The sequence below is a fragment of the Stegostoma tigrinum genome, chromosome 31, assembly GCF_030684315.1.
Source record: "Stegostoma tigrinum isolate sSteTig4 chromosome 31, sSteTig4.hap1, whole genome shotgun sequence".
Classification (NCBI taxonomy): Eukaryota; Metazoa; Chordata; class Chondrichthyes; order Orectolobiformes; family Stegostomatidae; genus Stegostoma; species Stegostoma tigrinum.
This window is the reverse complement of record NC_081384.1, coordinates 28,261,234-28,274,279: the sequence shown is the minus strand read 5'-3', so window position 1 is coordinate 28,274,279 and position 13,046 is coordinate 28,261,234. Positions and strand designations below refer to the sequence as shown.

General features: G+C 41.9%; 1 protein-coding gene across 3 annotated transcripts in view; it reads left to right on the top strand.

The window, feature by feature from the left end:
• The window catches only part of adam11 (ADAM metallopeptidase domain 11), a 154,309-nt gene that overhangs the window by 23,835 nt on the left and 117,428 nt on the right, over positions 1-13,046 (top strand). For all 3 annotated transcript variants that reach the window (XR_007250449.2, XM_048560902.2, XM_048560900.2), the window contains one exon: positions 3,500-3,566. Coding sequence is in view for 2 of the 3 variants with exons in the window: in XM_048560902.2 (XP_048416859.2) it covers positions 3,500-3,566 (67 nt within the window). In the remaining variant the exon portion in view is untranslated. The remainder of the gene's footprint in view (positions 1-3,499; positions 3,567-13,046) is intronic.

The window sequence follows — 13,046 nt, the reverse complement described above, 5'->3', positions numbered from 1 at the left end:
GTGTGACTTCTGACTTTTTCCCCTTACACTGTGATCAGGTATTCGTCTTTCCAAGTAAATCTGACCCACTTTGAAAGCACTCCAGCACATTTTAACCAGACATGACATATTCTCTGCACTTACATGTATGACTAATCACCTGCCTGTATTGAAGTCCACGTGCCAGCCTTGAGCCCATCTCTCCAATGTATCTCTGTTTGTCGATGATCTATCACACTCATCTCAACTCCTGATGAGCAATTGACCATAGGACCATTATCATTAACTTGAAAGTGGCCATACCATCTGGTGTCATCTATAACCTTGATTAGTGTGTCGCTGGCACCTCCCCCATCAGTACTGAGCAAGGACAGTTAGGAACAAGTGATTTAAAAAAATGTTGACTTTACTATTCACAGTCAAGTGCCAAGGATTAATTGAAAATGAGAAAGAAGGTAGGAATCTAAATCTAGTGATAAACGGGTCCCTTTCGGAATGGCAGGCAGTGACCAGTGGCGTTCCACAAGGTTCGGTGCTGGGACCGCAGCTATTTACAATATACATTAATGATATAGATGAAGGCATTAAAAGTAATATTAGCAAATTTGCTGATGACACAAAGTTGGATGGCAGTGTGAAATGTGAGGAAGATGTTATGAGAATACAGGGTGACTTGGACAGGCTAGGTGAGTGGACGGATGCATGGCAGATGCAGTTTAATGTGGATTAATGTTTGGTTATTCACTTTGGTGGCAAGAACAGGAAGGCAGATGACTATCTAAATGGAGTCAAGTTAGGTAAAGGGAAAGTTCAACGAGATCTGAGTGTTCTTGTACATCAGTCAATGAAAGCAAACATGCAGGTACAGCAGGCAGTGAAGAAAGCTAATGGAATGCTGGCCTTCATAACAAGAGGAATTGAGTATAGGAGCAAAGAGGTCCTTCTGCAGCTATACAGGGCCCTGGTGAGACCGCACCTGGAGTACTGTGTGCAGTTTTGGTCTCCAAATTTGAGGAAGGACATTCTGGCTATTGAGGAAGTGCAGTGTAGGTTCACGAAGTCAATTCGCGGAATGGCGGGACTATCATATGTTGAAAGATTGGAGCGACTGGGCTTGTATACACTTGGGTTTAGGAGGATAGAGGGGATCTGATTGAAACGTATAAGATTATTAAGGGATTGGATAATCTGGAGGCAGGAAGTATGTTTCCGTTGATGGAGGGAGTCCAGAACCAGAGGACACAGTTTAAAAATAAGAGGTAGGCCATTTAGAACAGAGTTGAGGAGAAACTTCTTCACCCAGAGAGTGGTGGATATACGGAATGCTCTGCCCCAGAAGGCAGTGGAGGCCAAGTCTCTGGATAGTTTCAAGAAAGAGATAGATAGATCTCTTAAAGATAGTGGAATCAAGGGTTATGGGGATAAGGCAGGAACAGGATACTGATCATGGATGATCAGCCATGATCATAATGAATGGTGGTGCTGGCTTGAAGGGCCTCCTGCACCTATTGTCTATTGTCTATTGTAATCTAACACTGAATCTGAGGAAGCCCTTTAGTGAACAAGACCAACTGGAAGGCAACCCTATTTGAAACCTCCATGTGTATACATTTCCATCGCCAATTTGTCAACCATGTTCCAATTTCATTTCACACAATGAGATTGCCAAAAAAAAATCAATCTCTCATGCCAAAATACATCAAAAGCCTTTAGTTGATAAAGTTTACTAAGTCTCCTTGATTGTGCATTCAGAAGCTTCCGGATCCAATGGACATGATCGGTTTGGGATGAGTATTCCCTGTAATCTTGATATATTCCATATGCTCAATTGTAGCACTCTGGTGTTTGACATTGGTCTATTGTTTCTGGATAAAAGAAGGAAAAAGAATAGTGAATATGCTAGTGGACTAGGATGAGACAAAACAGATTGTAAATGCTTCAATAGGTATGTATTAAATGAAGAAATTAGTGCAAGTAAATATACTTCCTTCCGAGGCAGAGAACGGAATCCTGCATTGCAGCTGGAGTCCATTGAACTTCAAAATCAGGGCTGGGCCCATTTCTGCTTGGCTAATTGCAACCATTTAATGGCTGTTAATTGATTTTAGGCAAAACTTCCACCCTACTGAGGAGAAGGTGCCACTTCTTAGAGCTGCTGTCAAATAACCAGTAGCGCCACCAAGTTAGATAGCCTGTTCACGTGACATTAGCTAAAGTGAACATGTAAGGACTTATTAAGAAGGTGGTAACAGGATTCATAGAAAATCATAATATGACTAAGAAGAGTTAGCACAGATTCAGAAAAGGAGATTATGTTTGGCTATCTCCTGAAGTATTTTTGAAGATGTGTCCGATAGGTTGGATGAGGGGAAACCAATGGAGGTAGATTTGGATTTTCAAAAAACGTTTGAAAATGAGCCACATGAAACTGTTAAACAAAATGAGGACTCATGAAATTGAAGGTAATTTGAGGGCGTGACTGAGTATTAATTTAAAGGACAGAAAACAGACAAAATAAGAATGAACAGGTCATTTTCGGTAGGCTGTAGTCAGTATGCTACAAGGATCAATGTTTGTGCCTCAGCCATTTTCTAAATATCAGTTATTTAGATGAGGGGATCAAGCATGATGCATCGGAGTTTCCCAGTAATATAAAGCTAGGTGGAAAAGTAATCTATGAGGAGGATACAAAAGGCTGGAACACAGTATAGATATGTTAAGCGAGTGTGAGAGAGCATGTTAAATGCAATGTACTGTGGGGAATTGTAACATTATCCACTTTGAATAGGCAAATTCAAATGCAGAATATTTTTCAAATGGTGAGAGGAACATTAATGTTCACAGGAATCTGGGTCCACAAATCGCAAAGCTGTTTATGGAGCTACAGCATGCAATTAAGAAGGAAAATTATATATAGTCCTTTATAATAAATAAATATTACCTCAATAATATTGAGCCTTTGTGAGATCATGCCTAGACTACAATGTGTACAAGTTGTATCTGCTTCCCAAAGAAAGTACAACAAAGATCCATTGAATTGGTTCCTAAGGTAATGGAATTGTCCCCTGAGGGAAGATTGAGTAGTTCCCTAGGATTTAGAAGAATGAAAGGTGATTTCATTGTAACACATAATGAAACAAGAGACAAATCTAGAAAAATACAAAGTGGAATTAGAGAAGTTTATCAATAGCGTTATTAGAAGCAATGGCAGAACGAAAGGGCAGGAGTATAAACTGATCAAGGACAAGCTGCGATCAAGGTCAGAAAGCAATTTTTCATGTTAAGTGTAATTAATAAAACTGCCATTTGGCAAGTTAATGACAGTGGAATCCCTGCATTAAGGTGTAGTTTGACACTGCAAAAGAGGAACTGTAATTTTACTGCGAATACCTTTGTTATCTTTTATGATGCTCAATATCCTGAAGTATACTACCTGATAAATTGAGATCTAACCCCTGTAGAATAGCAAGTCTGTTTGTGTACTCACATTTCCATTCTTTTGTTCCCTTGTCTTTATCAGTGATTTGCTATCAGCGCATTACATTGAAAGGCATTTCAGGGATGAAGGAAAGACTACACAGACTTTGGTAAGACAAAGATATTATTGGCTTATATTTTATAAGTGAAATATAACAATGATAAGCTAATGTTGACAGTGTAAATACAAAATAGTGTGTGAACAGTTCACAATAGAAAGAAATAGGTAAGAGCAGCAGGTAACATGAGACCTGAACCTTCTGCAGCAACTACAAAAGGTTTCTGAGACATTGAGGCAGAAAACCCCAAGTGATGCCCAGAAAGGTGCCTCCAAAAATGCAATTAGTTTTATCTGACAGCAGCTGAGTGCCCCTCAACTTCAACAACCTACTCTGATTTGTACGGACCATGGTTGTTAGCAGGAGCTGTTCAACATCTGCCTGACAGAGATGAAGATGGCATGAGGTCTAAATAATATTTATATGTAAATTTATGGTGGGAGCTTCACTTGCTTCATTTTCTTTTTTCCCTTGAGATACAAAGAGACCTGGAGGTGACCTGACAGAGGCTTCAAAATTGTGTTTGAGCTGGACAAGATGGCTATCAAGAGACACAGCAGGTCTGGTAGTATCTGTGGAGAGTGTTTCAGCACTGTACATTCAAGATTCTGGGTTCTTCTGATGTGTAACGTCAGGGAGCACTTTGTGTAGATACAGTCCACATCTGCGATGTCACTGCCAGAAACATCCTCTGTATGTTTGTATTACAGGCAGCCCAAAGACTGAAAAGGGAAATAAAAGGTGATAGCTCAACAATGTTCTGGATCTCTCCTCACACTCCAGCCAACTGCTGATAGTTTCTCATGCTGGTCCCTTGCCACCCCTCCCACTGCTGCCTTGCACCAACCTTTACTCTGTTCAGCCATTTGCTGCTTTGAACCACTGCATTATACCTCTCTGCATCCCATCCACTGCAGTGCCTTGCTGCTTCATTTATTGCTCCCCTGCATTTTGCCATAGCCTCTTGCTGCTCCCTTTGCCATTGGATCATCCCCTCCCCATCTCCTATCCACCAACTCCCTCCAATGCTGTTCATCTCCTGCTCCCTGAACAGTCCTCCACCACTTTCTCCCACCCATTTGCACTCCTCGCCATAGACTCTGTTGCGGTGAGGGGCCTGGGGAAGAAGTGTGTCATCAGCAAAGGGAGTGGTAATGAGTGGAGGAATCAGTGAAGAGAGTAGTGAGGGGAAGCAATCCCATGGTGAATGGAGCAGTGAGGGGAGTGGGATGGAGAGCACCGTTGGTGTATTGTGAGTGAGGTCCAAGATTTTAGGAAGAGGCTAGCAGGTCCTGGATGTAGATTGGGATGTCAGTGATTGGAGAAACAGCATGTACTCCAGTAATTGGAGTGAGAACTGACTTTGTGATTTCCTGCCTGGGGTCTGGCTACAATTACAGGAGATGTAATATAATGCTTCAGGTAGGTGTTCAGACCTTCCCATTGTAGATTGAAAAGGACATTATTGCTACAGAGGTCAACATTTTCACCAACTCTTTGATTTTGATTCTACCACTGGCAAATGGGGCAAATGTCTCATTTTGAACAGAGCGGTCTATCTATTCAACCATGTTTTAGAATATTTCATTTCATCATTCAAGTTCATCTTTGGTCCTCATATTAATTTTAAAGATGTTACTTGCAGTTCAGAAAAACAGCAAACAGTCACTGATGGAGTGTTACAACACCGAATCCAATGTTTCCGCAAAGAACGCATTATGTAATAAGCCTAATGGCAGTTTGAATTTGCTGATCATAAAGTCTGTTGTAGCTGCAGGTTTTTGTACAGAATTAGTGATTTGAATGAACATGACTGCAATAGAGGATTACTGAGTCAGAAGAGGTACAGTTGATCTCATATTTGTGAAAGGTGAATAACTTCTGTAATTTTATTTTCTATATTAAAAATGGTTACATAAACCCTATTTAGGAAGAATTGCTGCTGTCTACGTGCGTGTTAATCTGTGCTCCAACCTTTCCTCTAGTTGGTGTTTTCAATGAAACTGTCAGTAGTTTAATAGTGTCAACCAGAAGGAACGAAAATAGAATTTGCTGGAAAAGCTCAGCAGGCCTGTCACACTGCCTGGATGAGTGCTGCTCCAAGTCTGACACCATTCAGGACAAAACGGGACGTGTGATATGCAACCTGGACACCAGGTTCCACATTTACTCCGTCCACCACTGACATACAGTGGCAACAAAATGTGCCATCTACAAGATGCAGTGCTGTAACTTGCTAAGAGTTCTTTGACTCGTGTGACGTTTAACACCAGGAGGATAAGCACCACAGACAGATACAAACAGCACCTCCTTCAAGTTCCACTCCAAGTTATGCCTAACCTGATTTGGAACTAAACTGCCATCATTAGAGTCCTCCTTCCGAATACTACCTACACTGCACAGCCTGCAGCGATTCACCACCACTTGCTCGAGAGCAATTAGGCAAGAGCAATAAATGTTGAATTAACTGGTGATCTCAACATCCCGTGAAGAAAGAAAAATAGGACCATTATGCCTTTCCTCTCGGGAACATTTATGGTTAAATCCAGTATATACGTCACAGTGTACTCGATGTTTAAATTATCTCGGAGCAGAGGAGAATGAATTATTCATCGTCGTAGTTTACAATCAATACGCAACAACCGCTGCATTTTAAATATTGCTAACTGATTACAATGCAGTTTCAATGGTTCATTATTGCCTTATGCAGCTGATTGTCAATTTTGGGCATATGTTCAGGAGAGCCTTTTGTATTTATTGACAGGAAGTTAGGAGGTTCAAAGGCCACACTGTTATATATCTTTGAGATACAAGAGAATGCAGTTTTTAAAGATTTGAGTGAATATGTGGGAGAGCAGCAAGGAGGATGAGAATTGCAATTTTCCTCAGAAATTCAAACAAACCTTTGTCCAAATCAGAGATAGTAGGAACTGCTGATGCTGGAGAATCTGAGATAACACGGTGTGAAGCTGGATGAACGCAGCAGGCCGAGCAGGAAAGTTTGACATTTTGGGTCGAGACCCTTCTTCCTCTCTATGTTCAAATCAAATGTTTTTCTGGTAACCTCTTGTGTTTCTCTTTGACAAAGGAGAACTGGATATTCAGATAATGATCAAAAAGAAAGCAGATTGTATAGGTACCCACTGACCAGTTCTTCAGGGTTCTTTGTGGTTTTATTATTGTGGTTTTGTCATCCTCTAGATTGATTAAAACTTGAATGAAAATTGAAATAATTTATGAAATCAGATATTGCAGGCAAAATTCCCTGTTTGCGGTTCGCAGCTGAGGGTGATTAAGGTACATTTAAATGAACTGTAGCCCTTCTCCATTACAGTAATCTCCTCCAGCACACTAAAAATCCCTGCATTTCTCAATCCTGCCTGCGTGCATGCCAGATAATGGAGGAAAGGACTGGACCCTCATCATTACACACTGAAAAGCCCTCACTTACAGGGGATAGCTTACATTTCCACCCCAAACAACGTTTTAGTCTGTTCCTGTAAAGATCCAGCTATGGATCACTGCAAATCAGTATGGGTTAGATTGCATGAGCAGACAGAGGGTATTGATGGTTATTCTTGGTGAAAATACAATATTTTACAATGTAGTCTTGAAGGCATTTTCTACAGAATAAAGTATTATAAAGATGAAACAGCATTTCTGTCAAGTCTTCATAAGAGAGAAAATCAAGCTGCATATCCAGAATGAAAGTAATTAGAGGAAACCATGCTAGGGAATGTAAAATATTAACCAGTACAGATGGTAATTATGGAATATTACTTCAGTGTAATCTGGGACAGCAGGATCATAAATTAATTTAAATTTCTGATGCTTAATTTGAAACTGATATTAAGAAAAACTGTGCTGGGCAAAAATTTCACTTGCATAATTACAGTAATTACTGTCTTCGGGGAAAGGAAAAGGGCTGATTGTGAAACAGTATGAAATCTCCTTAGGATGTGAGTGGTACTATAAAAATAAAGCATTCTCTTCCTTAATGTTTGTAATCTGATCACCCTGAGCAGTACAGGCAAGTGATTAGATACATTCAGAGGGCAGTGTTATGGTACGACAACAGCTGGACTATTAAAAGAGTGAGTTTTGATGACTCGGATGGGTTTTTCTCATTCTTCACTCTATTGTGTGTTGCTAATCCAAAAATGAAATTAAACCTGGTGCATAGAATCCTATCCAGATTGGAGGTTAATTGCTTCATGCTCTTTGTCGATTGAATTGAGCCTGTAGATCAGATTGTGACAAACTTTTGACTTCCTGTCAGAAGTTCAAGCTTTTTAAATGTAGCATCTGTAACGTGTGTATATTCTGCTCATTTATATCTGTCTTCCCTGTGACATTCATTAAAGAAAGTTCTTCTAATGTAAGTAAGATAATCAAGTGAGGGGAGGATTCCAATCGCTTTGGTTTCTTACTGGCTCTTCTGATCCTGAATGGTTTGCTCCCATTCAGTCCACTCTATCTAATCACATCAATTCCAGTTCAGAACGTGATGACTCGGTGGTACTACTGCTAGAATATTAGTTCAGAAACTCGAGTAATGTTCTGTGGACTTGGGTTTGAATCAAAAGAACCAAAGAGAAATACAGCACAGGAACAGACCCTTCCAACCCACCAAGCCTGTGCCAATCACATGCCCTGACTAAACTAAACAAAACCTTCTGCCCATATTTCGTTCATATGCCTCTGTTTCCTCCCTATTCATGTCACCATCCAGATGCCTCTTAAACATCACTAATGTGCCCGCTTCCACCAACACCCCGGCACTGCGTTCCAGGCTCCTACCACTCTCTGCATGAAAAACGTCCCTTGCACATCTCGTTTAAACTTTCCCCCTCCAACCTTGAATGTGTGACCCCTTGTAATTGAAACTTCATGCCTGGGGAAAAGCCTCTTGACCATTCACCCTATCTGTGCCTCTCATAATTTTGTAGACCTCTATTAGGTTTCCTCTCAGTCTCCGTCTTTCCAGTGAATCCCACCATGGCAGATGGTAGAATTTGAATACAATGCTAATCTGGAAATAAGAGTTCATTGATAATCATGAAACCATTGCTGTTTGCCATGAAAATCCTGTCTGGTTCTCTTTAGGGAAGGAAACTACCATCCTTGCCTGGTCTGGCCTACATGTGACTCCAAACCCACAGCAATATGGTTGACTCTTAACTGCCCCCTGGGCAATTAGGGATGGGCAGTAGATGCTGGCCTAGCTAGCGATGTCCTCATCCTGTGAATGAATTTAAAAAAAGTTTTATTTTCTGGTGAGTTCTGATCTCACGATGTTGCTAGCTACATTTTAGTGTTGGTAAACAAACGGCGTGAGGGAGATGGATGTGAGTTGTCACCGTAGAATGCCCTGCTTCTGAATTTGTACCAAAAACAAATTATGAGCACTCCTCCATGTAGCCCACTACTGTTAGTTGTGACAGTTTTCATTAGAGAACTGCAAGAACTCCCAATACACTGTAGTTTACTTTTGTGAATTTTGTGATATTTTTAAAGTGGGATGCGGTAACAACTATTAATAAAATAATTTAAATTATTCCAAATCTGTAATTAGCATTCCCACAAATCACCAAGGAGCTGAAAGGGAATGCATGACTCTCTTGTTGAGATCTCAGTTATTTACACCAAGGAAAACTCTCAAAATACGATACACTTTAATCTTAAAAAAAAAACTGAACACATTTGGTTAAAGAAACAGGACCCTTTTTTCAATAAAGACAACACTAAAATGTAGCTAGCAACATCTAAAGATGACCGTTGAATACATTATTGATTGTCAGGAATAACCCAACTAGTTCACTAATGTCTTTTAGGTAAGTCTTTACCTGGTCCCATTGTAGCATTTTTTTTTCCCTGAAGAATGGTCTCGACCCAAAACATCAGCTTTTTCTGCTCCTCTGCTGCTTGCTCAGCTGTGACGTTCCAGCTCTACACCTTGTTATCTCGTATCCTCCAGCATCGGCAGTTTCTACTATCTTTGTAGTATTTATTGCCTATCTCTAATTGCAAAGAGGGCAGTTCAGAGTCAACCACATTGCTGTGGGATCTGGAATCACATATAGGCCAAACCAGGTAAGGTTGGCAGTTTTGTTCCCTGAAAAACATTAGTGAACCAGATATTTTTCCAACAGTTGGTTCAGTTATCAATAGTTTCTTAATTCCAGATATTTTATTCAATGCAAATTTCACCATCTGCTGTGACAGGATTCAAACCCGGGTCCTTCAAATGTTATCTGGGTCTCTGGATTAACAGTCCAGTGATAATTCCACCAGGCCATTTCCTCCGCATGACTTTTAACTGCCCTCTGGCATGGGCAATAAATGCCGGCCTATCCAGCAATGCCCTCATGCTGTGAATGAATAAAATAGAAGTTGTGCACGACCCTGAGTTGAAACTGTATCGCTGTTCATTCACTGTTACTGGGAAAATCCTGGAGCTCCCTAACACATGGACTGCAGCAGTTCAACATGGCAGCTCACATTCTCAAGGACAATTGGGGATCAGCCAATGTTACTAATTAATGTGAACAAAAATTAACAAAAGGAGCAACTGCATCATTTTGTCTTGATATCAGATCAATCAAGAATCATTACTGGGAATCAGAATCTATTGAAACCTGCTTATCATTCTTTGAGATAGTAGGAACAGCAGATGCTGAAGAATCTGAGATGACAAGGTGTAGAGCTGGATGAACACAGCAGGCCAAGCAACATCAGAGGAGCAGGAAGGCTGATGAGGCCCGAAATGTCAGCCTCCCTGCTCCTCCGATGCAGCTCGCCCTGCTGTGTTCATCCAGTTCTACACCTTGTTATCTATCGTTCTTTATGAAACAGCTTATAAATATTTTTAGTCTAAATGACCTATTTACTTAAATACCTGTATATGCCGTTTGTGATTAAAATAATGTAGAATACCAGTACATACTGTATTGCAATAGTTGCTAAACATACACAATTTTATTTTACAAGCTTGGATAGCCAGTTGCAAAAATAAAAGATTACAGTAAGAAACTGTGTTCTGAGATAATGGGAACTGCAAATGCTGGAGAATCCGAGATAACAAAGTGTGGAGCTGGATGAACACAGCAGTCCAAGCAGCATCTTCAGAGCACAAAAGCTGACGTTTTGGGCCTAGACCAAAAGGGGGATGCGTAGTGGGTACTGAAACAAATAAACAACTGCACCTTCCAGTCGTGAACCATTTTAACTCCCCCTCATATTCCTAAGATGACATGTTCATCCTGGGCCACCTGCAGTGCCATAATGATGCCACCCGAAGGTTGCAGGACCAGCAGCTCATATTCTGCTTGGGAACCCTGCAGGCCAATGGTATCAATGTGGATTTCACAAGCTTCAAAATCTGCCAGCCCGCTACTGCATCCCAAAACCAGCCCAGCTTGTCCCCGCCTGCCTAACCTGTCCTTCCTCTCACCTATCCCCTCCTCCCACCCCAAGCCGCACCTCCATTCCCGACCTACTAACCTCAGCCCGCCCCCTTGACCTGTCCGTCCTCCCCAGACTGACCTATCCCCTCCCTACCTCCCCAGCTATACGCTCCTCTCCACCTATCTTCTCCTTTTATCCATCTTCGGTCGGCCTCCCCCCTCTCCCTATTTATTTCAGAATCCTCTCCTCATCCCCATTTTCTGAAGAAGGGTCTAGGCCCAAAATGTCAACTTTTGTGCTCCTAAGATGCTGCTTGGCCTGCTGTGTTCATCCAGTTCCACACTTTGTTATTACAATAAGAAATCTTCATTGTATCTCCAGAAGGTTACTCTCTCTGATGATCCTCTCAGCTACCTTGCTTCATTTTCCCCAACTGTTTGATCAGTGTCCATCCTGTACAATAGTTCTGGGCATTTTCCAGGTGAAATACCCCTGTAAATTACTGTTGTAATTTTCCTAACCTGGAAAATACTATATAAAAACTGAAAGAACTGTGGATGCTGTAAATCTGAACTGGGGGAGAGTCTCTTGATGCGAAATGTTGACTTTGTTTTCTCTCCACAAATGCTGCCAGATCTGTTGAGCTTTTCCAGCAATTCCAATTTTTGTTTCTGGAAAATACTATGTTGAAGGCAAATGTAGCGAATCAGCTAATTCAGCAGTGAGGATATGGAAGATGACATCGAACCATCGACCATTGGGCTGCAGGGTTCCTTTCCGCTTGGGAACCCTGCAGCCCAATGGTATCAATGTGGACTTCACCAGCTTCATCCCAAAACCAGCCCAGCTCTTCCCCTCCACCCACTGCATCCCAAAACAAGTCCAACCTGTCTCTGCCTCCCTAACCTGTTCTTCCTCTCACCCATCCCTTCCTCCCACCCCAAGCCGCACCTCCATCTCCTACCTACTAACCTCATCCCACCTCCTTGACCTGTCCGTCTTCCCTGGACTGACCTAGCCCCTCCCTACCTCCCCACCTATACTCTCCTCTCCACCTATCTTCTTTTCTCTCCATCTTCGGTCCACCTCCCCCTCTCTCCCTATTTATTCCAGAACCCTCACCCTATCCCCCTCTCTGATGAAGGGTGTAGGCCCGAAACGTCAGCTTTTGTGCTCCTGAGATGCTGCTGGGCCTGCTGTGTTCATCCAGCCTCACATTTTATTATCTTGGATTCTCCAGCATCTGCAGTTCCCATTATCACTGCAGATTCAGTGCTTATTGCATGCTATCTAGTTCTTACAAAGACTCCTACATCAAGGCGTAGGAGTGTGGCGACACATAGAGGCCAATCAGGTGGGATCCTGAAGGACATTAGTGAACCAATTGTTTCTCTGATCATCATTTTGTAGCATTGTGAAAAAGACCCCAAACCAAATCGGAGAAGCAGCACAATGTGCATGCTCCTAAGTCTACTCCGCCTGCTTCGCGTTGTTTTTCTTCCTACAATCTTTTTTAATGTTTCCATTTATTACGGTATGTTGCTTCTTTTAATGACTTTAGCAGAAAGCATCTTCATCCAGCCCAGGCCCAGCGACGAGGTGGCTTCCAGCGGCCTGGAGTGACAGTGTCGGCCTGGCGCCTGGTGTGGCGGTCTCTCGGTGTGGCAGCGTATCAGTCTGGTGTGGCAGTTTTGTCCCACCGTGGAGGTCGTCTTTGGCAACTTCTGTGTATCCCAACAGCCCGACATAAAGGTCTAAACCTTGACATGGAGGTATTCTCCTGGCTTCGGAGGCAGCTCCAGGTTTTTGTTGAGGTCCAGTCCCGGCACGGCGCAGGTCCGTGTGGCAGTTTTAGCTCAGTTTCCCAACTTGCCCCGAACCCAGGAGCCAATAATTGAACAGTGATGAACTTTTACATTTTATTTCTCCTTATTTATGACTTTGGTCATGAATTAAAGGGCCGTGGAAAGGTGACTTATAAAACTTATCACTTTTTTCATAAAAATGCACATAATGGTAAATTACTATTCTATTTACTGAATGTAAATTTCCGAAGCCATGGGATAGCCTCCTTGTTTACTAAGTTTAAGGTATTAGTTAGGATTAGTATGTACTTGATCATAG